This window comes from Hemiscyllium ocellatum, chromosome 11 (assembly GCF_020745735.1).
Source record: "Hemiscyllium ocellatum isolate sHemOce1 chromosome 11, sHemOce1.pat.X.cur, whole genome shotgun sequence".
NCBI classification, from domain to species: Eukaryota; Metazoa; Chordata; class Chondrichthyes; order Orectolobiformes; family Hemiscylliidae; genus Hemiscyllium; species Hemiscyllium ocellatum.
The window spans coordinates 102,822,538-102,848,237 of record NC_083411.1 but is presented as its reverse complement, the minus strand read 5'-3'; the positions used below and the strand labels follow the sequence as shown (position 1 = coordinate 102,848,237).

The 25,700-nt window shown below is 40.4% G+C and overlaps 1 protein-coding gene across 2 annotated transcripts in view; it reads left to right on the top strand.

Annotated features, from left to right (window-relative positions):
* Positions 1–25,700, top strand: part of efnb1 (ephrin-B1) — a 217,959-nt gene that overhangs the window by 113,434 nt on the left and 78,825 nt on the right. For both annotated transcript variants that reach the window (XM_060832770.1, XM_060832768.1), the window contains exon 2: positions 17,896–18,173. In XM_060832770.1, the coding sequence (XP_060688753.1) occupies positions 17,896–18,173 (278 nt within the window). The remainder of the gene's footprint in view (positions 1–17,895; positions 18,174–25,700) is intronic.

Here is a 25,700-nt window from a genome sequence, read left to right as displayed (position 1 = left end):
TGTTGGTGCTAAGCAGTTCTGCTTGTTGTCTTTTCCACTACATGAAGCATGTGACAACAGTTCTGTGTCACCACTGAAGCTGGGAGGCAAATCACAGAGATGGAAAAAGGGGGAATTTTAACTGTAGGGGAGGAGTATTGTAGAAGGATATTAAAGGAATTCAGTCTCTGTGGAGACATATCTGGCAATTCTTGTTCCATTTTATGACAAATATGGCATTGAACTACACATCCTGAATTACATTATTCTGTTGTGCTCTACATGGCAGACGGCTTTGTGGTTTTTATTCATTACAGAAAAATGTTTCCCAAATATTTTTCAACATGAATACACAAGAGATGTCTCAAAATTATGTACATGTGTAGCTATGGATTTTGAGACCTGCAGTTGAAGTGGTAATCATTACTTTTGCTGCTGATCAATGCAACAAAAAAAGAATTGATGCTTTCCGGAAAAAAACATGAGGACAGAATCACGGTAGTTTGCTCAGACTCTCCTGTTCACGTGAAGCTACTTGAACAGCGTATCAAAGTAAGGCCCAGTGTAATATTTGTGCCTTTGACATAGGAAGGGAAAAGAACAAATAATCTGTACCATTGAGCACAGTGAATTTGCAAAATAGAATTGTGGTGGCAAGTAGGACACTGGTAGATAATCTCTATGCTCGCGTTTTGAAGAAAAGTGAGAGGTGTTCCTCCGCAAATAGTGACACAGTGTCTTTCATTACCGGATAATAAGTAGTGCATTATTTTCCCACTTCAAACTGCCTTTAGCTTCAGTTTACCTTCCTGACACACATACATTCATCTCTACCATGCAGCATGAGCCACAATTTATTTTAATGTGCCCTTTGATTAAATTCCAGGTTTTTGAACCTTTGCAAAAAGGGCATTGAATACATAAAAATTAAAGCTAAATAATCTGTACTAGATTATTTAGATGTGTACTAGAAATCTGTAATGAACAAAGTTTGGTGTTGGCGTTATATTATACAGGTTAGAGTCGGGGTGGGCATTGGAATCAGGGTGCTCTGGTTGACTCAGATTGTAAGATAAGTAGCAATATTACGAAGGAATTTGGCCTTTTGAGCCTACTCTGCCATTTGATAGCAGAGGCAAAAATGAGGACTGCAGATGCTAGAGATCAGAGTCTAGATTAGAGTGGTTCTGGAAAAGCACAGCAGGTCAGGCAACATCCGAGGAGCAGGAGAATTAACGTTTCGGGCAGGAGCCTTTCATCAGGAATCAACAGCAGAGCTGATCTGATTGGGGCATTATGTTCACTTACCAGTCTGTTTGGTCCTCCCCCACCACCATTCCTTTGATTCCCTTGTCCATTTAAAAATCTATCACATTCAACCTTGATTACACTCAATGACCCCTCTCTGGGGAGGGGAAGAGAATTTGGAACTCTAACAGCCCTCTGGTACGTGAAATTCCTCCTCATCTCTGTCTTAAATGGGAAGCCATTTAATTTTAAACAGTGCTTCCAAGGTCTAGATTCTACCAAGAGGGGAAACAACCAGTTCTCTTCTGCCCATCCCCCTTAGAGCTATATCAATATGACCATCTTCTCCTCTATTTTTTTTCCCCAATGATATCGGCCCAAACTTAGACACTCGACAAGGGCACTATGTGAAGAGAATTTCACTTTCTATTATTCAACTCATCTGTATCTGTGCATCAGACATGTTGATATTTGTCCAAATTTGCCTTTATTACTTTAGACCTCCAAGATTACTTTTTATCATATATATAGAAATGATTTGGATGAGAGCATCAGAGTTATAGTTAGTAAGTTTGCAGATGAACTAAAATTGGGGGTATAGTAGAAAGCGAAGAAGGTACCTCAGATTACAACGGGATCGTGATCAGATGGGCAATGGGCAGAGAAGTGGCAGATGGAGTTTAATTTAGATAAATGTGAGGTGCTGCATTTTGGTAAAGCAAATCTTATCAGGACTTATGCATTTAAAGGTAAGGTCCAAGGAAGTGTTGCTGAACAAAGAGACTTTAGCATACTGGTTCCTTGCTCCTTGAAAGTAGATTCGCAGATAGATAGAATAGTGAAGAAGGTGCTTGGTATGCTTTCCTTTATTGGCCAGAGCACTGAGTAAAGGAGTTGGGAGGTCATGTTGCAGTTGCACAGGGCATTGGTTAGGCCACTTTTGGAATATTGCGTGCAATTCTGATCTCCTTCCTATCAGAAAGATGTTGTGAAACTTGAAAGGGTTCAGAAAAGATTTACAAAGGTGTTGCCAGGGTTGGAGGATCTGAGTTACAGGGAGAGACTGAACAGGCTGGGGCTGTTTTCCCTGGAGCATCGGAGGCTGAGGGGTGACCTTATAGAGGTTTATAAAATCATGAGGAGCATGGGTAGGATAAATAGACAAAGTATTTTCCCTGGGATGGGGGAATCCAGAACTAGAGGGCATAGGTTTAGGGTGAGAGGGGAAAGATATAAAAGAGACCTAAAGAGCAAATTTTTCACTCAGAGGGTGGTACCTGTATGGAATGAGCTGCCAGAGGAAGTGGTGGAGGCTGGTACAATTGCAATTTAAGAGGCATTTGGATGGGTATATGAATAGGAAGGGTTTGGAGGGATATGGGCTGGGTGGTGGCAGGCGGGACTAGATTGGGTTGGGATATCTGGTTGGCATGGAAAAGTTGGATCGATGGGTCTGTTTCCATGTTGTACTATGACTCTATGACATCAACTGTGAGTTGAACTTTTGAATTTGGCATGCTGAGGTTTCTGCATGTTTTAGCACAATGCGGATACAACCACGCATGAATTGAAAAATAGTTCCCTTTGTTCGCACTCCTGATTTAACATTGTCTACCTAGGCTTTCATGAAAAACAAGCAGTGCTTATTACATATAATGGCTGATCTAAGTAGAAATAATCAAAGCAGTCTGACTCTTACATACATTCATTCCAAGAGTTCACACAGACACACAAATAAATTACAAAATGGAAGGAGTGTTTAAGTAGTTTAAAAGTTCAAAAAGTCAGTTATATTTAGATTTGGTGGATGGCTGCCTTGGTTGGTTTCAGACTGGGTCCAAGAATCTTATCAATTTCTGTGACAGGATGATCTAAAGCTGTTCTGTAATGTTTTCTATTTGATCTCCTGGAGTCAGCAGCTGCTGACTGGTTCTTAGCTGCTGCCCATGGTGTATAGCTGATCAAATAACATCAGGGCTCAAGCTTGCAGGATAGATGCAGAGACAGTGAGTGTCCACACAAGGTCCGCCTTCTCCTGGAGAAAAACAGCTAATGAAATACAAACATAATAGCTTGTTCCACACCCAGGACTGAATCTTACATGTTTCTTCAGGCCAAGTCTAAGTTTTGTTGAGGTTTTTGGAGGGTTTTGTGATGCGAGGCCAAATGAGGCTTCTCGCCCTATCTTCCTAAACTTAGCTCCATAATCAACTATTATGGTGTCTTCCATGTCCCATTCCACACCGTCTTATCACTGCTGTTTCTGCAATGACTCACCATTCACCGGATTTCTGCCAAAACACTGGCAATCTATCCATCTACACCATCTTTACAAGATCATTGTGAGCTGGACTTGCACTGTCAGTCTGCAGCCACCCTGCATGGTTGCTGACTTTTACCCGAACATGACAGACAGGAGCAAATGGGTGTCCAGCTTTGGAGATCCTGCTGAACAAGAACATTCTTCTTCCCCAGGACCAGCAGAGGAGGCCACAAAATCGGATTATGTCAGCCTGGTTCAAGGTTGCCACCCAAGTTAGAGTTTGGTTGTCTGAAGGGATACCCAGCAATGTAGGAAGAAGGTAAATGTCCTTCTCCGCCCCACCAGGGTGTGCTACCATCTTCTCTCTGATACTTCAAACTTACTCTGTATCTGTTATTGTACTCAGCTCGCACCAAGGCTGAGGCTCTGATACCAACAGTATTGGCTGCGGTAAAAAAAATGTCTTCGAGTGTTATTCTGGCTATAACTGTCCAGGTTAGCTATGTACTTCCAGCACTGTTGATGTGTACAAATCTTTCTCTGAACACATCTTCATTTAACATCTGAACAGTTTTGTGAAGCTTGGGATTATCACTTTGCATCAACTAAACACACAGCATTGTTCAACATTATAATGGATTGCTAAATTGCTTGGTAAACTGAATTCAGAAGTGGGATACAGTTTTAAAGTATAAATGCCATTTAAGACATATTACTGTATACATGCAGGATTCATTTTCCTTTTGCAACAGACATTACATTGTGTAAGGTGAGAAAAGTGCTATCAACTCACTGTTACTACCTGAAAACCTGAATAAGTAATTAAGACAAAGCCATCTCTGCAGTATTGATCTGACAAACATGCTAACAAGGAGCCAAAGTACATCATTTGACCTTTCGAGCCTCCTTTGCTGTTCTCTGAGATCACAGCTGATGTGTTTTTGAACTGCATTGTTGGAACTGCTGTCTCTTGAAGGAATGTTTAAATTGAAGCTCCGCCTGCCAGTTTCATTGTCTCAACGGATAAAAAAATGCCATATAAAATGCAAACAAGGTTTCATGGCATGGTAGTTTCCTCGATTAATACCACCAAAGAAAGATCACTTATCTCATTGCTGGTTTTGGAACTTCTCAATGTTTGCCTGATGCCTCTACCTATGCAATAATAGTAAGTACAGTTCTATAATTAACTCATTTAGCTGTGAACCATTTTGGACATAAGTTCTTTCTTTCTGTATACTACACATTGTCAGTTATGACAAACTTAAGCTCATGCTTTTTCATGCAGATTTCCCTTATTGTTGGGGTGATGTCCATAGGCTTTAATAATGGTTGAAGTGCCTTTCTGCCCTGGATAGGTAGATCAAGAGCTTAGTCCCCTATGGCAAAAATCAAAATGAAGGACCTGATGTTATGTGTTGCTGAAATGCCTCTTTGCCTCCTGAGGCATATACACTGTGTTATTCATGCTACAGGGCACAATCACATGCCTACAGAGAGGAATAACTATAAATAAACTTTGATATAATCGAAGTGACATTAAATTCCTGTTGAGCCTCCTGGGTAATTGCTCTCTCTCTCTCCTCAACTTGTTTTTTCTCTTTTGTGTCTCTCCATCTCTTCACAACATTGTTAACTGTTTGTAATTTGAGTTTTTTTTACTTGTTTGTTCTTTTCCCCTTTATTCTTTTTATTTCTCATTAACATCATGGCGATAATTGATTTTAATGAATAATAGACCGTACTGTCAGAGAGAGTAGTTCTTGTATCTTCTCAGATTAATTTAAGAAACAGGCAAGTGAAGGATGAAGGAGATAATGCTCTTATTCCTGCCTTAACAACAATGAAATCATTGAGAAATTCTTGCTGTTAAGGCACTCTATTTGCATAAATATGCTTCTGGGGTCAATCTTACTCAACTTGAGCTGCATCATATTGTAGAAAAGCTACTTTTTTCCGATGCAGTAGAATTATTGTGTTATCTGTCTGACTACCTCGGAAAGGTTCCAGCAAAGTTGCAAATCGTTAACTTGACTGTGTTTGTGTACGTCTCTCTCTTTTTATATTTCTGAAGTAGTTTTATGAGAGCCCCATTCATTGATCCATGACTTTCTCCTCTTTCTTATTTCTGCCTTCCTAAATATCAGTTATGATTCTCAATGATATGAGGAAAGGAATCTGGTTCCACTTTTCAATATGATACAGAAGATCAACAGCCCACGAGAATGTGACTCTGTATTGTAATTCAGTTTCAGAAGATCAGGTCGTGTTCATTAGAGTAATGTCAACAGTGAGCATACTTTATGACTACAGTAAATTACATACATTGGTATATATTATTATATACCTTATTAAGCAGAGTATTATGTATTCTACATATATAATTGCACATGCATAGAGGCATCTGGTGTCTAGGTGCTTTTACATTACAAAGCTGTAGTAGCCAATTAAATACACTAGATCTCTTGTCTTAAAGATTGACTTTGTATCATGAATCTGTATCATGTGAAGAGCTGTTGTATTTGCTGTTGCACTTTGGTTTCTGAGGGAGAATGAGGTTGGACCAGAGAATAAGTTGGGGGGGGGGGGGGGGGGGGAAGCGGTGGGGGGCGCGGTGGGGTAGGGTGGAGGAATGACAGCAGGAGACTGGCGTGGACTAAACAAAAAAAAACTGAAAGAACTGAAGTTCTAAGAAGGGTCACTAGACTCTGTTAACTCTGATTTCTCTCCACAGGTGCTGCCAGTCCCGCTGAGCTTTTCCAGCAATTTGTTTTTTTTCTGGCACAAACAAGTTAGGAAAATATATACAAAAAATGCTTATGTTAGGGATATGAATAGAAACCTGTTGTATCCTGCATAAGTTGGCAGAAACAATAAAGTATGTGGTAGCATGTGACTAACTGAGTTTGTGAACCATGTGGAAGACTCTATGTTGGTAAAGGAATGAGGTGTTTACACAGTGAGATTAGTTTAAGCCCACCATGTTCATGTTCCTGCTGTAAAGTACACCTTCATTTGCTTGACACTGTCTGTTTTTGGCTTTTGGGTGGACATGGGCTTTCAGTTTTAAAATATTTGCCATGTTATCAAATCTTTTTTTAATTCATGAAGTTTGTGCTTTTTAAAGGTTGCATTTTTGAGTTGAATCTTTCTCCATTTCAAATTAAGTAGATCCAGATCAGGAACAGCTTGGAATAGATGCTTTTTTTTGCATGGAATAGCATCCAAGGTGGTCTCATCAGCCTTGCAGTTTCCACAGCTCAATTCTAAATTGACTCGTCACCCACACTGGCCAGTTCACAAATCATGTAGTTGCTGTTTAGACAGCACTGTTTGTGTTATTTCTTCACTGTGTCCCGATAATTTCTGGGTGAAAGTGAAGACTGCAGATGCTGGAGATCAGAGTCCGGATTGGAGACTCCACCCCGGAGGCTCCCTGCCTCATTCCTGATGAAGGGTTTTTGCCCGAAACGTCGATTTTCCTGTTCCTTGGATGCTGCCTGACCTGGTGTGCTTTTCTGGCACCACTCTAATGTTGACCCCAATAACTGCAAACCTTAGCTAAGCCTTTTTCGAATGGTTTTCAAGGTTTCGTCAATTCCTTTTTGTTGCATTGCTCTGTTGTGGTCCTCAACATTAGAATTACTACTCCCATACTCGATTGATAGTAGTAAGTCAATAAGAGTGCTCAATGCAGAGATTCAGAAATGCAGCTCCAGAGCTTGTTTTGCTTATTCCCTGTGGAGTTTTGCCTGCAGCTCAAGCAATGGTTTGTGACCTAGAAAAGTTCACACTCATTGCCATGGAGAGTCAGGTCCAACACACTCCAGTCTGCTGAATAATCACAAGTTTTCCTAGCTTTCACAGAGTCCTACAAGATAGAAACAAACCCTCTGGTTCAACCAATCCATGCCGATTATCATCCCAAACTAAACTAGTCCCACCTGCCTACACTTGACCCAAATACCCCCAAACATCTTTTAAATGTTGAAATTGTACCTGCATCCACCACTTCCTTTGGAAGTTTTTACCACATGTGAGCCACACTTTTTTTTTAAAAAGCCTCTCATCTTTTTTTAAATCTTTGTCATCTCATGTTAAAAAGTATGCACCTCAAACTGTAAGCCTTTGTGTACCACTAAGGATGGTTAGCTTCTGCACCTTCGATGTGGTAGTTAAAGCTAGCTAGATATTCGCTGATGATGAAAAATCAGCATTTCTGGGTGGCTTGTACGTCATTATATCTGGGCAAGCCACTCTGTCTCCGCGTGAGGAAGAGGCACCTGGGTTTGAGACCAGGATCACTTGCCTCTCTGTCGCTGTACCATTGATGCTGTGTACCAATACTAGAATGTTGAAGTGTAGCTCTGTGTGACTATTCAGCAGACTGAGTGTGTTGGACCTGACTCTCCATGGCAGCCACCAATTTGCTCAATGAGTTAGGCAAATGCTTGCATGCCAGTGAAAGCATAGTTTCAATGGCGTTGATGCAGTCCCACAATCTTTGTGTCAGTTAAGTGGAAGGCAAAAGCAAAGGGATAATATCTCTGGACAAGTAATCTAGAGTCATGCAGAAATGGGCTCAAATCCCACACAACAGATAGTAGAAATTGAATTCAATACAAAAAGTCTGGAATTAAGATGGAATTAAAATTAATGATGGACATGAAACCACTTTCATTTGTCAAACAATCCTTGTGGTTCACTAATGTCTTCTAGGAATAAAAATCTGCCAATATTTGACTCCAGACCTGCAGAAATGTGGTTGACTCTTATGTGCCCTCTGAAATGGCTAATCAAGCTATTCACTTGTATTAACCACTACAAAGCCTTAAAAAATGAATTAAACTTGACAGACCACCTGGCATCAACTAAAGGACTGGAAGCAACGCAGTCAAACACAGCCCTGTTGACCCTGAAAGTCCCTCCTCACTCTCATAGAGTCATAGAGATGTACAGCATGGAAACAGACGCTTCGGTCCAACCTGTCCATGCAGACCAGATATCCCAACCCAATCTAGTTCTACCTGCCAGCACCCAGCCCATATCATTCCAAACCCTTCCTATTCATATACCCATCCAAATGCCTCTTAAATGTTGCAATTGTACCAGCCTCTATCACGTCCTCTGGCAGCTCATTCCGTACATGTACCACCCTCTGCGTGAAAAAGTTGCTCCTTAGGTCTCTTTCATATCTTTCCTCTCTCACTCTAAACCTATGCCCTCTAGTTCTGGACTCCCCGACCCCAGGGAAAAGACTTTGCCTATTTATCCTATCCATGCTTCTCATAATTTTGTAAACCTCTATAAAGTCACCCCTCAGCCTCCGACGCTCCACGGAAAACAGTCCCAGCCTGTTCAGCCTCTCCCTGTAGCTCAAATCCTCCAACCCTGGTAACATCCTTGTAAATCTTTTCTGAACCCTTTCAAGTTTCGCAACATCTTTCTGATAGGAAGGAGACCAGAATTGCATGCAATACTGCTACAGTGGCCTAACCAATGTCCTGTACAGTTGCAACATGATCTCCCAATCCTGTACTCAATACTCTGACCAATAAAGGAAAGCATACCAAACGTCTTCTTCACCATCCTATCTACCTGCGACTCCACTTTCAAGGAGCTATGAACCTGCACTCCAAGGTGTCTTTGTTCAGCAACACTCCCGAGGACCTTACCATTAAGTGTATAAGTCCTGCTAAGATTTGCTTTTCCAAAATGCAGCACCTCGTATTTATCTGATTTAAACTCAATCTGCCACCTCTCAGCCCATTGGCCCATCTGGTCCAGATCCTGTTATAATCTGAGGTAACCCTCTTCGCTTTCCACTATACCTCCAATTTTGGTGTCATCTGCAAACTTACTAACTGTACCTCTTATGCTCACATCCAAATCATTTATGTAAATGACAAAAAGTAGTGGACCCAGCATCGATCCTTGTGGCACTCCACTGGTCACAGGCCTCCAGTCTGAAAAACAACCCTCCACCACCACCCTCTGTCTTCTACCTTTGAGCCAGTTCTGTATCCAAATGGCTAGTTCTCCCTGTATTCCATCTGGAAGAAGTCCCTCCTATTACCCCTTGGTCCACCAGGACCTCATGCTTCCATCTGCAAAGCAGGACATTAATTTTCCTTTCATGCCATGTCCATGGAATTAAGTTGAACATGCAGTGTAGCTCTGGACTGCCAATTCTTGACTCTTAGTTTGGTGCACAATGGCCTTTTAAATGTGATGTGGAGGAGCTGGTGTTGGATTGGTGTGGACATAGTTAAAAATCACACAACGCCAGTTTATAGTCCAACAGCTTTATTTGGAATCACTGCTTTTCAGATCACTGCTCCTTCAACTACCCGATGAAGAAGCAGCGTTCAAAAACCTAGTGCTTCCAAACAAAGCTGTTGGACTTTAACCTGGTGTTGTGTGACTTTTACCTTGGCACCAGGAGTACCTGGACTTGCTGGCGGTGTTGAATATTTGTGCCTATGACAAGTAGTAAAGCAGGACTTGGGGGCGTGATGTACTGGTAAGGCAACATGTTTGGGATGCCAGAACCGAAAAGGAAACTTCTGAAGAAGGGTCACTTGACTTGAAACATTTATTGATTTCCCTTCACAGATGTGCCAAAACTGCAGAGTTTTTCCAACAAGTTTTGGTTTTGCTTCTCAGAACAGAAAATTTGCAAGGCTTTGTGAGAAACCCTCAATGAAACTCGTCAAAATGACACAACAGAAACGAGCTAAGATTCAGCCCTTGGACTCTTAAACTTCAAATAGTTTTTGCAATTGCTTCATATTCAGTTTTACTCTTTGTGCATATATTTTAACAAGAGAGTGAGGACAAAAATGGATGTGTGTTACTGCTTTGAGTGGAGTATGCTAAGGAGCCAAGGACCAGATGATGGTATAAGAACAGCAGAAATGAGGAGTCCTGTCAGCAGCATGTTAGACTAAAGATATGTACATAACTTATTTATTGAAGAGTAATTTATCAGTTTTTGTTCATTAAACTTGTTAGAAATTTAAGTGAACTGAAGCAATGATACATACTAATTCGATATGAGAGTGGTAATTGTGCGTTAGGGAATGCAACACCTTCCAATGGTGTGTGCACATTCTGAGCAAAATCAGGGATGAGACTTTAAGAATCTGCTGATTTGCACTTTGTGACCAATGAGACCAAGGAAAGGAAGACAATAAACTGTAAGTGTGACTCAGCCATATTTTGTTGGGTTGTGTTTGAAGGATACATAAACAGCACTGCACCTGGATTAGCCTACTGGTGATAGCTGTTTCAGTGCTAAAGCATAAAATGAAGAGAGCAGACTTTCCCTTCTTATAAGTTTCTCTCATACAATGTTGGACAGTGTACGTGTAAATTAAACTGTTGATGATCTTTTTTAAAAAGATGGCATCTCAACAGGCTAAATGCGTGCCTTGAGATAGACTGAGTCAAACTGATAATAGGATCCTCAGCTTCAACTCCAGTCTTTGTTGGGTTATGTAAGAACATGAGAAATAGGAGCTGGAATATGCCGGCCTCCTCAAGTCTCTCCCAGCACTCTATAGAATTATAAATGATCTACCCCAGTCTCAACTCTGCTTTCGTGTTCCTCATTACGCTCAAATCCCCAATATTTCAAAAATCTTTCTACCCCCTTTTTAAATACTTTCAGTTCTGTAATCTCCACAACTCTCTTGGATAGGGTTTTCTAAATATACAGTACCTTCTTGGAGAAAAATCCTTCTCATCTCAGTTTTATTCTATAAATTTGTTTTATTCACTTGTGGGACATGGCCTTAAGAAGATGGTGGTGAGCTCCTTTCTTGAATCACTGTAGTCCACATGCTGTAGGAGACTCACAATGCCCTCACTGAGGGGATTCCAGGATTTTGACCCAGTGACAGTATAGAAATGGCAATATTTCCAAGTCAGGATGGTGAGTGGCTTGAAGGGGAGCTTGCAGGTTGTGATGTTCCCATGTATCTGTAGCTCCCGTCCATCTGGATGGAAGTGGCTGTTGGTTAGGAAGGTGCTATCTCAGGATCTTTGGTAAATTTCTGCAGTGCATCTTGTAGACAGTACACACTACTGCTGCTGAGCTTCAGTGGTGGAAGGAATGGATGCTTTTGAATGTGGTGCTAATCAAGCGGGCTCTGGAATCCAGAGAGTATTGGAGGATTTCAACTAAGGCCTCCACTATCTTTGCAGCTGCTTCCTCTAAAACCCTTGAATGTAAACCATCAGCTCCTGGTGAGTTGTATGCCTTCCAAATTATTAGTTTGTCAAATACTTTAACCCATATGATTGAAACTGTTACAAGATCATTCCTCTCATTAGCATTTTGCCTATCTGGTATCTTTGGGACATTTGCAAGATCTTCAACCATGAGCAATGATGCAAAATATTGCTATCTTTTTCCTGTTCACCCTTTATCAGTTTCCTGAGTCACATCCCCCAAGGATGTCACACTCACTTTAGCTGCTCTCTTTTTATATACCCATTAAAGTCTTTTGTATTCTTTTTATATTTCTTGCCAATATATTTTCATCATTAATTTCCTATTTATTAACTTTATAGCCATCTGCTTGTGGTCCACTCTAGTCCATTTGACTCTTCTAGTTTACCACTAGTTTTCACTGTTTTGTATGTCTTTGGTTTTGATTGGTTGCTCTCCTTGACCATGTTTATTAACCATGGGTGGTTTATCCTTCTCACCGAATCTTTCTTTTTAACTGGAATAATTTTTGGGTGTTATGAAATCACTGCTTTGACGTGCACCACCACTCATCCACTGACCTTCCCCTTATTCTATTTTCCAAGCCTCCTTTAGGTAGCTTTTTTCTTCATAGCTAGCTCTTACTCAAACAGAATTTGAAATTTTGCCATGTTTTGATGGTAGCTCCCTATAGGACCGTAAACTATAAAATCTCTTATTAAACTACCCTCATTATGCATTGCTAGATTCACAGTTGCCTGACCTCTGGATTCTGCAAGCCACTATTGTAAGAAGCAATCCTTAATGTACCAAACAAACTTGTCTTCCATGTTACCTTTTATTAATCTGATGTATCTAATCAAAATGCAGATTAAAACCACCCATGACAACTTAATGCCCTTTTTACATGCCTCCATTATTTCCCAGTTTGTACTTTGCTATGCATTGAAGCATTTCTTCAGGAGTCTATACCCCCCATGACGTCTTTCCCTTGGTGTTCCTTGTTGTCATCCAATACGGTTTCACATCAAAATCTATTGCACCTATATCACTAGTAACTGGGACTAGAGGGTTTTAGTTATAAGGATAGGATGAGACATTTTTCACTGCAGTGTGCAGGGTTGAGGGTAATCTTCGAGGTTAATAAAATCATGAGGGACATAGATGAGGTGAACAGCAAGGATCTTTTCCTTATGGTGGGGGAGTTAAAATCTAGGGGGCATATTTTTAATGTGAGGAGAAAGATTTAAAAGGGATCGGAGTATAACTTCTTTATAGAGGGTGATTATAGAGAGTGTGGAGATTATTGCCAGAGAAAGTGGTAAATGCGGATACAATTGCAACATTTAAAAGACATTTGGACAGGTATATGAAGAGGAAAAAGTGAGAAGGAAATAGAGCAAATGCAGGTAAATGGGACTAGTTCGGTTTAGAAAACTGAGTTGTCACTGATAAGTCAGACCGAAGGGTCTGTTTCCATGCTGTATGATTCTAAACACTCCTCCACCTCCTTTTCATTTTTGACCATTCTTCTGAAACATTGAATACCCTTGAATTTTTAATTCCCAATCTTGATCAGAAATTAGTCACTTGTATCGAGTTGATAAAGGGCTTGGAATAGAGCCGTGGGTGTGAACTCATGTTCTCAAATGATACCAACTCCCTGTGGAGAATATAGACAGATAACAAAGTCAAGATTACTTAATTGGCACTTTGGATGTTCTGTTTTCATAAAATAACATAAATGTTATATATAGACCCAAGTTCTTTGTTCTTTGTAAAAATAAATGAAGTAGCATTAAATGTATGTATCTGCTTATATCTCTTTGTCTCAAAAGTTGCGTGAATGAGAGACAATGTCAGCAGATTTATTACAATGGTTATCTGTGCTGGAGGGTTCTTGGTACCCAGGGTCATGAGAACTGTGTCTTTGTCTGGAAATGGAAATCTATACATGTATCTCCTAAACAATGAATTTGCAGCACCAAGTAATTAAGTACAGCAAAAATATTTAATGCTATAATGTTGATATGGGCATATTACCTGATTTCTGCTGGGGCTTGCTCAAATATATATTGTTTAATACATTACAACACTGAGCAATGCAGAGTTTGCACAAGTGGCTTTGTAGTAATTGATGAGACTCCTTTGGTCATGTTTAGGCCCTGCAAAGCTGATAAGGTTACTGCAATTTTCTTGTACAGAATCAAGTTATGCATTTGCCAGATGGTTTGTTTAACCTCAAATGCTTACCAACAGACTAAGTAAAGCACTCACATCCGACCCATTAAAGTGCATCATTGTGAACTAAGGTGATAGTTAAAAACATATCCACCTATCCAGACACTTTTAAAAATCATTGGTAAAGCACTGTAAATAATAAAAATTAATGGGAGATTGGGTGGGGAACTGGAGTGAAGTATTGGGTTTAAACTGTTTGCTTGTGATAACCATCTGTCTCTATAAAACCTTAATCCAAGAAGCATCAGAATATTAAACGTTGCACCCAGTCATGTAGAGCTGCAGGGATATCAGATATTTGGGATGTAATCCAGCCAGCTGCTGCTCCATTCCTTTGTGGTTGTAATGGAGTAAATATGATGATCAGAACCTCCGATGCATCCATTCTGGAAGAAAATTCAGCACAATGTGTTTAGTTCAATCTCTTTTATTTATTCCAATTTCCTTTCTCCCTTAAAGGCAACGAGCATCCTCTTGCTTCAGTGACCTTCCTTCATGCGTCAGCTTGCATGTTATCAACTGTTGGAGACCTCGCCGCCAAACCCGACCTTGTTAATCACCTATTTATCATATATTAGTTCTTCACAGACAGAGTTATCAAATCAACCTAGCCTAGGGCAACAGGATAAATTCAGTCCACCCTACACCCATGTGGCTGAGATTAGTTAATATAACAGGAAGCTGGATTCTCACCTTGAACCACTGAGAAAAGGACGTTTATTGAAGAGTTTGCGTGTTAGCCAAAAAGTGAGTGCAGTTCCACCAAATTTGACTGAAAGTTCTGGTAGATACTGAATCTATCTTAATTTTATCTCTCCTCACCCACACCCCGCCCCCACCCCCACCCCCCCATCTTCAATTGTCAGATATATTGCTTGTTAGATTCCACCACATTCCTGCTTCTCGCTTATTGTGGAGTCATACTTAGTAGAGCCTGTGACTTTCTGTATCTTTGTGTTGCTCTGTCTGGCTGCTGGAATATTGCCTGGGCTAAAAAGGAATTTATATAGCTCCATTCATAACCTCAGGATGCTGCAAAGCATTCGACTGTCAAAGAGAAGTGCTTTTGCACTATAAGCATGGTTGTAGGACAAATGGAGATACAATGCTATGGTTCTTGACTAGGTTTACACTACAGAAGCAAACTGCACTCCAGGTTCTGTTTATCTTTCCTGAAGTTATTAAATTTGCTGGAATACTGTACTGAGCAGTATGTCTGCCATACTATTTCTATTTGCGTACTGGTCCCATTACATAGGCTTAGACAGTAATAGTCCATGGGCTGCTCTGTCATGTGAATAATGTCTAATACCTGATGAAGGAGTAGCGCTTCTAGTGTTTTCAAAGAAACCATGGGACTATAACCTGGTGTCATGTGATTGTTGACCTTGTTATGTGAATAGTATTTAATGGAGGCAACGAGGGTCTCGCCTGCTGGTTGGAGAGCTGACAAGCCATGTATGTTAATTCTTTTGGCATTTCATTTTGTAGATCTTCCCAATCAGGCAGTCCATTAGGAATAGCAGATTTTAGCTGAGATTGAGTGCCTTACTGTGAACTCAGATTTCTCCAGTTTCCTCATTTCCCCTCCCCCCACCTTGTCTCAGTCGGTTCCCTCAACTCAGCACCGCCCTCCTAACCTGCAATCTTCTTCCTAACCTCTCCGCCCCCACCCCACTCTGGCCTATCACCCTCCTTCCACCTATCACATCTCCATCGCCCCTCCCCCAAGTCCCTCCTCCCTACCTTTTATCTTAGCCTGCCTGGCACCCTCTCCTCATTTAAAGTCTGGTTGAAGATTTGTAGCTCGGGTGTCTGTTGTTGTGGTTCTGTTCGCCGAGCTGGAAGTTTTTGCTGCAAACGTTTCATTCCCTGGCTAGGGAACATCATCAGTGCTATTGGAGCCTCCTGTGAAGCGCTGCTTTGATGTTTCTTCCGGTATTTATAGTGGTTTGTTCTTGCCGCTTCCGGGTGTCAGTTTCAGCTGTAGTAGTTTGTATGTGGGGTCCATGCAAGGACTGCACAAAACACTATATAGGACAAACAGGAAGACAGCTAACAATCCGTATCCATGAACATCAGCTAGCCACAAAACGACACGACCAGCTATCCCTAGTAGCCATACACTCAGACAACCAGGAACATGAATTTGACTGGGAAAACACTACCATCATAGGACAAGCCAGACAGAGAACAGCCAGGGAATTCCTAGAGGCATGGCATTCATCCACAAACTCCATTAACAGACACATGGACCTGGACCCAATATACAAACTACTACAGCTGAAACTGACACCCGGAAACGGCAAGAACATCCATCAACAGACACATCGACCTGGACCCCACATACAAACTACTACAGCTGAAACTGACACCCGGAAGCGGCAAGAACAAACCACTATAAATACCGGAAGAAACATCAAAGCAGCGCTTCACAGGAGGCTCCAATAGCACTGATGATGTTCCCTAGCCAGGGAACGAAACGTTTGCAGCAAAAACTTCCAGCTCGGCGAACAGAACCACAACAACCCTCTCCTCATTCCTGATGAAGGGCTTATGCCCGAAACGTCGAATTTCCTATTCCTTGGATGCTGCCTAACCTGCTGTGCTTTAACCAGCAACACATTTTCAACTTACTGTGGAAACCACCCACCTTGAATTAGAAGCTTGGCAGCTGGACATTGCTGAGCAGTACCACTGGTGGGGGGGGTGAGGCTCGGGGCTACTGAAGGACATAAGACCCTGGTGTCAGGGGAGAGTCTACAGGGAAAAGGACAGGAATAACAAAGACAGGAGGCTTTCTCCCAGTGTCTTACACCCTTATAATTGGCCCTTCCATCAGGCTGAAGAACCTTGACACCCCTCACCCTACCCCACCTTCACACACCCAGAAGACTAGAAAACCTGCAGCAAGGGACCAACAGGAGCATTCAATCAGGCAGGCAGGTGGTGGGCTCCCCAGCTACCAACCTCCTGCTTGATGAAATACTCTGTCACCAAGCTTGCCTTGAGGGAGGGTATTACATTCTCTCTGCTGCATTCTTTCTAAGCCAGCTCCTTGCGGCAAAGTTTACTAGAGTGTGGTTAGGAGTAGAAATCCTGACTTTTTCTTTCTTTAACCATGGGGGACTGACTAATTGTAACAGCACAGCAGTTGTTGCAGCTGACATTAATTTTTTTCAATGCTGTTCATGAATCAAACCATGGATTTCCTTGGCTCTGAGTTCACTCTGGAAACATCAGAGAAACCAGGTAGCTATTTGTTTTTAAAAAAAAGCCTTTCACTATTTGCAATGTAGTTGGTGTTGTATTTGATGCTATGTGATTTTTCCCTAAGGGTCACAGTCTGTGCTTTACTACTGAGTTCACTTCAGGAGATTTTGATAAGCAATGCTATATTGGTTTCAACTAACTGGTCAGAGAAATGTTGCTTTTTTTGTGTGTAGCAGTGGATGAGGTGTCACTGAAATCTTGTATCTTAAGTGGCCCCAGTGGTTTAATACGCTAATTAGTGGTAATGAGCTCCACAGACCAGGAATACCATACTTTGATCCTGGTCTCTGTTGAATTAATTGATCTCAGCTAGAGCTGTATGACAGTTGGTCTCAGTTATCCTGGGCTAAGGCAAGGAAAATCTGACGAGTTTCATGTTAATAGTTTTTATCAAGTGTTCATGTGTGGGAATTGTATGATAATAGGATCAGGTTTTGATATACCCTGTGTTAGAAAAATAACGGGAGAGAATCTTGAGGGGAGAAAATACTTGTTTCTCTTCCACATATATTTAAGTATATCATGTATTTAAAAGTTAACTGCAGGCAGTTATTATAATGCTGCAGGATACACTTCAGTTGTTGGCTTTCAAAGGGTGCCATTGTGCTGGATGGGTAATAGAAACTTGGTTCTGTTAAAACAACAGCCTAATAACTCCTCTTCATCCTCTTTTTAGATTCCAAGCTGGGAAAGGCCTGGTATTGTACCCAGAGATCGGCGACAAGCTGGATATAATCTGTCCGAAAATGAACAATCAAGACCAGTACGAATATTACAAGCTGTACCTGGTGACTGAGGCCCAAGCAGAAGCGTGCAGCACTGTCATCAACCCCCACTTGCTTGTTGCATGTAACAAACCTGATAAGGAAATAAAATTCACAATCAAATTCCAGGAGTTTAGCCCCAACTACATGGGGCTAGAGTTTGCTAGAAACAGAGATTACTTCATTATCTGTGAGTACCCGTTAGACAGGGACGTTATGATTAAGTTGTAATAATGCAGGATTCCTGGTAATTAAATCTAGGTCAAACTAAGTGATTATTTGTTTAACTGAGTAGTATATACATTCTACATGAAATAAAAACTCAGCTGACTGAATAGTTGTGATTAATGGATGGTTTTTCTGTCTGAAGGGAGGTTTATAGTGAGATTCCCGAGGTATTTATGATGCGACCTTTGCTGTTTCTGGTTTGTATTAAGGACCCAGTTTACTGGACACAATTTCAAAATTTCCATGTAGTTTAAACTTGTGAACTGTAAGGAGAATAATGTAGAAAAAAAAAGAAATAGAGATGCTAGTGGAAAAGGCAGACCAGATAAAAACCATTACAGTGAAGTAATTCATTTTGATAGGGAGAATGTGAGGAAACAAAACAAAGGAGGAATACAGTTCCAGAGGCGGAGCAGGATTTTAATGTGTATAAGTCATTGAAAGTGGCATGTTTGTTTGAGAGAGCAATTCATAAAGCATACAGTATCCTAGATTTTCTTATTAGAGCACTGAGGAGAAAAACAAAAGTTATGTGAAACTTTTGTAAAACAATGCCTTGGTTTCAGTTGGAGTATTGCATCTAGCTCTTGGTGCCACACTTTAGGAACAATGCGAAGACATTAAAAAGAGTACAGAAAGGATTTGTGAATACATTTCCAGAGTTGAGGAACTTAAGTTAGAATAAGATAGATATTTTCCTTAGAGAAAAATTTGGAGAGATTTGATAGAGTTCAAAGTTCCAAGTCATGAGGGATCGAGACGGAGACAATAGAAGGAAATTGTTCCCACTGGCATCATGGTTGCGAACTAATTTAATATAACTAGCAAAGGAACAATAAGTGACATTGGAGTATTTTTACACACTGAGAATGAATTGCCTGGACGTGTGTGGAGGAAGGTTCAGTTGTAGCTTTCAGATGTGAATTTGATAAGTGCTGGAAGGAAAAGCAATTGCAGGGCTATTGGAAAATGTGGAGTAGTGAGGACAGCTGCACTGCACTTGCCTAGTGCCAGCACAGACTTAATGGGCTCAATGACATCCTGCTGTGCTTGTGACCATCCTATGGTACTGTGGTTCATTTAGATTTATTTTTAAATGGTAATGATCACATTGAAAATTTACAAGTAGCATTTTCAGCTTTTGATTTTCCAACTTGAAACATGCACTGGAAAATATATTCAGAACTGGAGTAAATCATGTTCTGACAACACTGAAAACCCAAATGGGACTTTTGCTCATTTTGCGGTTGGTGGGGAAATTGGGTAAACATCAAAACTGAGGGGCTATTTGATGTAAATTATGACTAATGACAGTTAACTTCCTCTATTGCTCTCTTTATTTAACAAAAAAGTTAGTTAATGACTGTTCACAGTAGCAGAAAGAGGATTGTATTAAATTATGCATTGAAATAATGAAATAAGGAATTAAAATGTGAGAGATGTTTTTAATGCTTTTCATTAGGAATGTTGCCTCACTAACTTGACGCTGCAAAATCAACCAATTTGATTTTAAGTTTCCAATTAGGCAACAAGATTTAGTGGTTACAAATATTTGATTCAATAATTTATTGGAACAAATAACTGGATTCTTACTTTTTAAGATTACAAGATAATTATAGATGAGGAAGCCATTCAGCTCATCCATCTAGAATGTCTATACGGATTCCTAATTGCAGCATCTAGTTGGTTCTTAAATGATTCTATGTTTAATCTTTGATATTATATTTGGTGTTCCATTCCTTTTCGGGCGGTCTTGATTGTAAATTCAATCTTTGCAATTTACACCTGTAGAGCATGGTTCTACTCTGTTTAGTTTGAAATAACTGGTTTGGATCTACCAATTTTAAAATTGCTTCCCACTTGCTTTTACACCAGTACATATTATTCTGTAAGACAAAAAAGTCCAACAGCTGAATAGTATAAGCTATCATTTTCTCCCCCATCTAAAGAATTGGGGCAGTCTGCTGCACTGAGTACAGGATGTCTGCAGCCATAAAGCAGTTAGTTGGCTGCTAAGAGGCTGAAGGCTGGATTCCCACCACTTGGGAACAGCAAATGCCAGCTAAGAGAGCTGCCAACCAACAAGAGGCTGGCATTTCTCCAGTAATGTGGGACAGAGCTGTGACGAGTTGGATCAGGATTTGAGAAGGTGTTTGGGGATATCTGCAGGTAGAAAGCTGGCAGGTTCAAAGAGCTGGTAGCTGGAGATTTGAGAGGCTCATATGGAGAGAGCAACCTGGTGGAAAAGGGGTAAAAGCTGAATCAAGGGCCCTCCAAACCTGTCAGTCTGGATACTTGCCTTGGACTACTCTTGCTGCTGCTTAAAACCCAATGACAGTGTCATTAATTTCCTACTCAAGGGCTTCGATTGACTCACCTGATGCTACCCAACTGCTACTTTTATTGTAGAGGTGTGCAATAGACATGTGGGTCATAGGACGGTCACTGGGTAACTTTAACAAAACCTCAAGTTCAAACATATTGACACGTAATGTAAAACCCAGTCTCAAGTTCCTCCACTCACTGCTCATCATTCCAATCTCTAGCATGAGGGACCAATCTTGTGGCTGTTTTTGCATGGTTTCCAATGCTTGGATGTCTTCTTTTCTGCCTCAATAACCCAAACATATCATTAAACTCTAGCTGTGGTCTGACCAGAGCATTCTATAGTTTTGTGATGACATGCTCTGAAATAGTTTTCATCCTATAATCTGCCATTGCTGAGTAATTGGGACAGAGGTGGAGGGAATAGGTTTGCATTATGAACTTATTTTCTCTTACAGCAACTAATTCTTGTTTCCATTCTCCCTCCAACTGAATTTCTTCTGAACCATGGGGCATTGCTTTACAGATTCAAGTAGGGATCACCACGAACACTCCAGACTGAAATCAAGTAAAGCCTGTTGAGTGCTGACAATTAGGATGTGTTTTCTTCTGAGAATCAATGAAGAGAAGGAAATATTTTAGTAACTAAAACAAATAGGTACAGATTGATGAAATGACTCCTGGTATTATGTCCAAAAAATGTACCTCCTGCTGGTTTATGCCCAATGTAGAATCATATTCTGGTTAAAAAACAGATGGAGATCATTTAACTCATCTTTACTGTGCTGCTATCTGGGAAAAACAATTCAGCTATTGTTTTTCCCATTGCACTGTAACTTCTTTTCTCTCTTCTTGACTATAAAACCATAAGAAGTGGAAAATCCAGCCCCTGCTATAATAACCCCTGTATCTGCTCTGCCGTTCAATGAGATCATGGCTGATCTGGTAATCCTCGGCTCTACTTTCCTGACATTTCCCCATAAACCTTGTTTTTTTTCAAACTGATTAAGAATCGTCAAGGTTAAGATAGATTGATAATGATTCAGCCTTGACAGCACTCAATGGTAAAGAGTTCCACAGATTCATCACTCCATGAGAGAAGAAATTCCTCCTCATGTGTGTCTTAAATGGTGACCCCTTATTCTGAAATTATGTCTTCTAACCTAGATTGTCCACAAGAAGAAATTACTTTTCCACATCTACACTCTCAAGTCCTCTAAGAATTTTGCATGTTTTAATTAGATTGCCTCTCATTCTTCTAAATTTCAATGAGTGCATAAGTCCTTATCCAGTTCCCTTTTGGAGATAGTAAACTGTAATTGGACAATGAATTGACTGTGGAAGAATTAGTCCTAGTTAGTTTAGTATACTTGTCTCACAATGCAGCCAAATGATTATTTACTGAGATTTTTTGGGGGTAAGCAGCACATTAACTGTATTAAGAAACAGCTGGATTTACCTGGCCATGAGGCTGACAGAGAGAGCAGGATCATGTGCCATTGCATCTCTCTCTGTGATGATGTATACTGTGTTTCTTTAGCGATGTTGCAATTAGACTTAGTTTCTTACACTTTTGTTAACTTGGAACCTGCTTTGCTTTAGTAGCCTGGAGGCAGTGACCTGTTAGAAATACTGGTAATTATATTGATGGTGCTGCTCACCTGAATATTCATTCAGTTGTTACTCTCTTCCCTTGTTACCCATTTTCTATTTAAATATATATATTAGGGACTTTACAGAGCATTGGATATATTTCCAGCTCAAAACTCTTCCAGGACCTCAAACTATGAAACCCCTCACTGAGTTTTACCTTTTGCAATCTACAACCCTTTAAAATCCACAATTTCACATTTAAATAGGTGTACTCTTTTTCTTTCTTAGTCTGGATTAGTCATAATTTAATAACTGATAGTGGACTCAAGCTCTGCGGCATGGTGTCTCAGTGGTTAGCACTGCTGTCTCGCAGCATCAGGGACCCAGGTTCATTCCTATCTCGGGTGACTGTGTGGAATTTGCACATTCTCCCAGTTTCCTCCGGGTGCTCCGGTTTCCTCCCACAGTCCAAAGATGTGTAGGCCAGGTGAATAGTCCATGCTGAGTTCAGTAATGTATACGTTAGGTGCATGAGTTGGGGTAAATGTAGGGGAACGGTTCTGGGTGGGATGAGCTTCGGAGGGTTGGTGTGGACTTGTTGGGCCGAAGGACATGTTTCCACACAGTAGGGATTCTAATTCTTAATTTTGAAAGTGCCACATGTTTTCCAGCAAGAATGCGTTTGATGTTCATAAGAGACATTAAATCAGATCTTCAATAATTTTTTAAGTCATTTGGGACAATGTATTGACCTACTTTGTGTTTGGATCACTGCCATTCTCCTCTGTTTCTTCCACCTTGCTGCTACTTCTTCTCTTCCTCCCCCTTTGTCCCATTCCTTCTTGCTCCCTTCATTTACCTTGCTGCCCATTCTCTTTTTGCCTCCTTTGCATCCCAATACCCCTCTCCTTTCTCGTCAGCTTTTAAATTGATTGATTTTCTGCTGTTAGATTGTCTTGGCTACAGAGCATCAAGGCGATTACCATTGACAGCTGCCCATCGTGGTTACCAGGGTCAAGCTGTCTTCAATCACTCCCTGTGTGCTTCAGTGCTGGTAGTGTATCTAACAAACTCAACTGCCCAGCATGTGTTTTTATTTAATTGTCTTCAAGTGACAAGCAGAAATAAAATGTAATCAATAGTGAATTCCCAGAACTTCTAATAAGGGTAAGAAAGTTTCTTTACAAACAGGAGAGACGGGAGGGCCAGGATTGTTGGATGTACAAAAATATGTGAACAGTTGAGTTCCACAAAATAGCTCTTGGTTTGAGTGTCTCATAAGTTTGCTTCACCTGTTGCAGATAAGAGCTGTCAGTCCTCTCTCCATGGTACGTTAAAGGGAGTGTAGAGAAATAAAAAATTGTATTTATGTAGTAACTTATCACATCATCTACAAAGCTCTTGTTATGCCCATAAACTGAATCTGGAACACAGTGACAATTGTGTAAGTAAATGGTACGCCACACTGTATCCTAAATATGTACGACGAGTAAACTTGTCCTTTTTGAAGTTTGCCAATGCTATTTTACAAATTTAGCTTTTTCTCGTCACCTTTATTGTATACTTTAGAGTTTTCCAAGACCAATGTAATCTCTTTTGAGGATAACGGTGTGCCTTTGTACTGTGTACGGTTAGCATAATCGATGTGTGACAGTTAATCCTGAATCACAGTCACTGGAGAAAGCAGAGCATTTTCTACATTCTCCTATTAAATTCAAGAATAGAAAATACCCTATTCCTGGAGTAATGTGTGGAGACCAAAATATACATCTAAGATATACAGGGAGTTGATATTAGGATGGAAAATGAGACTGGATAAGATAAACTTATGCTGTTTTTAGGATGCAAAAGAAACTAATGTGGATACTGATGAACAATTTCACTTGGTCCCGAGCAGAGGATATCACCTGGCTCAATGGGAAATCAAATTTAAAATCAATCCAGAGAAATAATATGTCAGTGAGCAAGTTATTGCTCTGTTTGAAACTGCTATTAACAAGGTGAATTCACAAAAGTAGCAGTACAGAGGACTATATGGAAGCTGACAGCTTCACACACCTTTCAGGAATAGCAGATGCCATTTTTATTTGGATTTTTTTTTAGTAATGTAAGATCACCTGAATATTGAGGGAATTTTTTATTTTCATGGCAGGAGGTAGTCCAGACACATGGAGAAATCTGCTGCTCTTTGACAATACAACTACGATGTTGATTTCTCTGGACCGTCTTCATTGGCTTTGTACTAAACATGGTTTTTCTGAAGATGTTACTTTCTGTGAGATAAAGTATTAGGAATTGGTTACACGAAGCAAGTTGAGTATAACAAGGAGAAACCATTCCTAGTGGCTAGTGTGATAGAGAGCTCATCTTAGACAACCAATGTGTGTGGCCATATGTTCAATAAATTTGTAAATGCACAAAGAAAAACACAAATCATCACAAATCACAATGTCCCGTGTCCCCACTTCCCACTAGCCAGGTGACTGTTGTGGCCCACTGATCTGTGGAAACCACCTGGGCTGTTTTAATTCCATTCCAGAGATCCTTCAATATGACAAAACTCATTTAGAATATCTTTTATCTGAGGGTAGGCTTTAGTTACAGGACAAGAGAATGTAGGTCAGGGTTTAATCCCGAGGGAAAAGCTGTCTATTTTAAACTCCTGTTCTATTCTTTTTTCATTTAGTGTTTGCTGACCTCTCACTAGATGATCTTTTCATGCTCTTGGGTGCACAACATTGGGCCGAGGCGCAACAGAAACATCTGATATTAATCTTCCAAGATGAAGGACTTTTTTTTAAAAGCAGTTCAGCATGAGCTACAACAGTTTGGCCTTGTCCAGAAAGATTTTATGTCTCACGAAAAGTACTGAGATCGCTATACTATTGCTGGAAACAAAGAGATGGGAGGAGAATGGGGCGATGTTTTGGTTCCTCGAATTTGAGCCGTATTTGTACTGAGTGGACAATGTTGTCATTCTGTTCATTTAATTAAAATCTGGAGCACTGTGACCAACAGAGGATAATGTCTATAAATGGATTAATTATTTTGCAATGTTGAATTAGACATGCACAGGATTCTGAAAATAGGTTTACTTTTAAACTTGAGAGTCTAGTTAATTCCCAGAATAATACTTTCAGTGCTCAAATAATCCACCGCCAGTCTTGGCTTATATGCGAAAGGAAAGCAACTTAAACAAACTACCAGAGGGTTGCTTTAACCATTGCGTTTTGAGGTATACTTAATTTCCAACAAGGTGCTTTAGATGGCTAAACAAGAGCAGGAAATCTGGTTGATAGGGGGTTTTGGGGAACTATGAAGAGTTTTGGACCCAATTTAGGTGGGATCTGGGATCTATACTATTCAGAATGTGGAATCTTGCTGGTCTCTATGATTATTGCACTTGGGATTGAAGTTAGCTTCCAAACTTAGTCATGCAGATCTGTCTGGCAGCTGAAATATTATAGTTAACATATCAGGCAGTCTACCAGTCAATGCACTATATAGACAATTGCCTTACTGCCCAAATTAAAGAAAGACTCTCTGTTATTATCCGATAAGAAACTTGTAA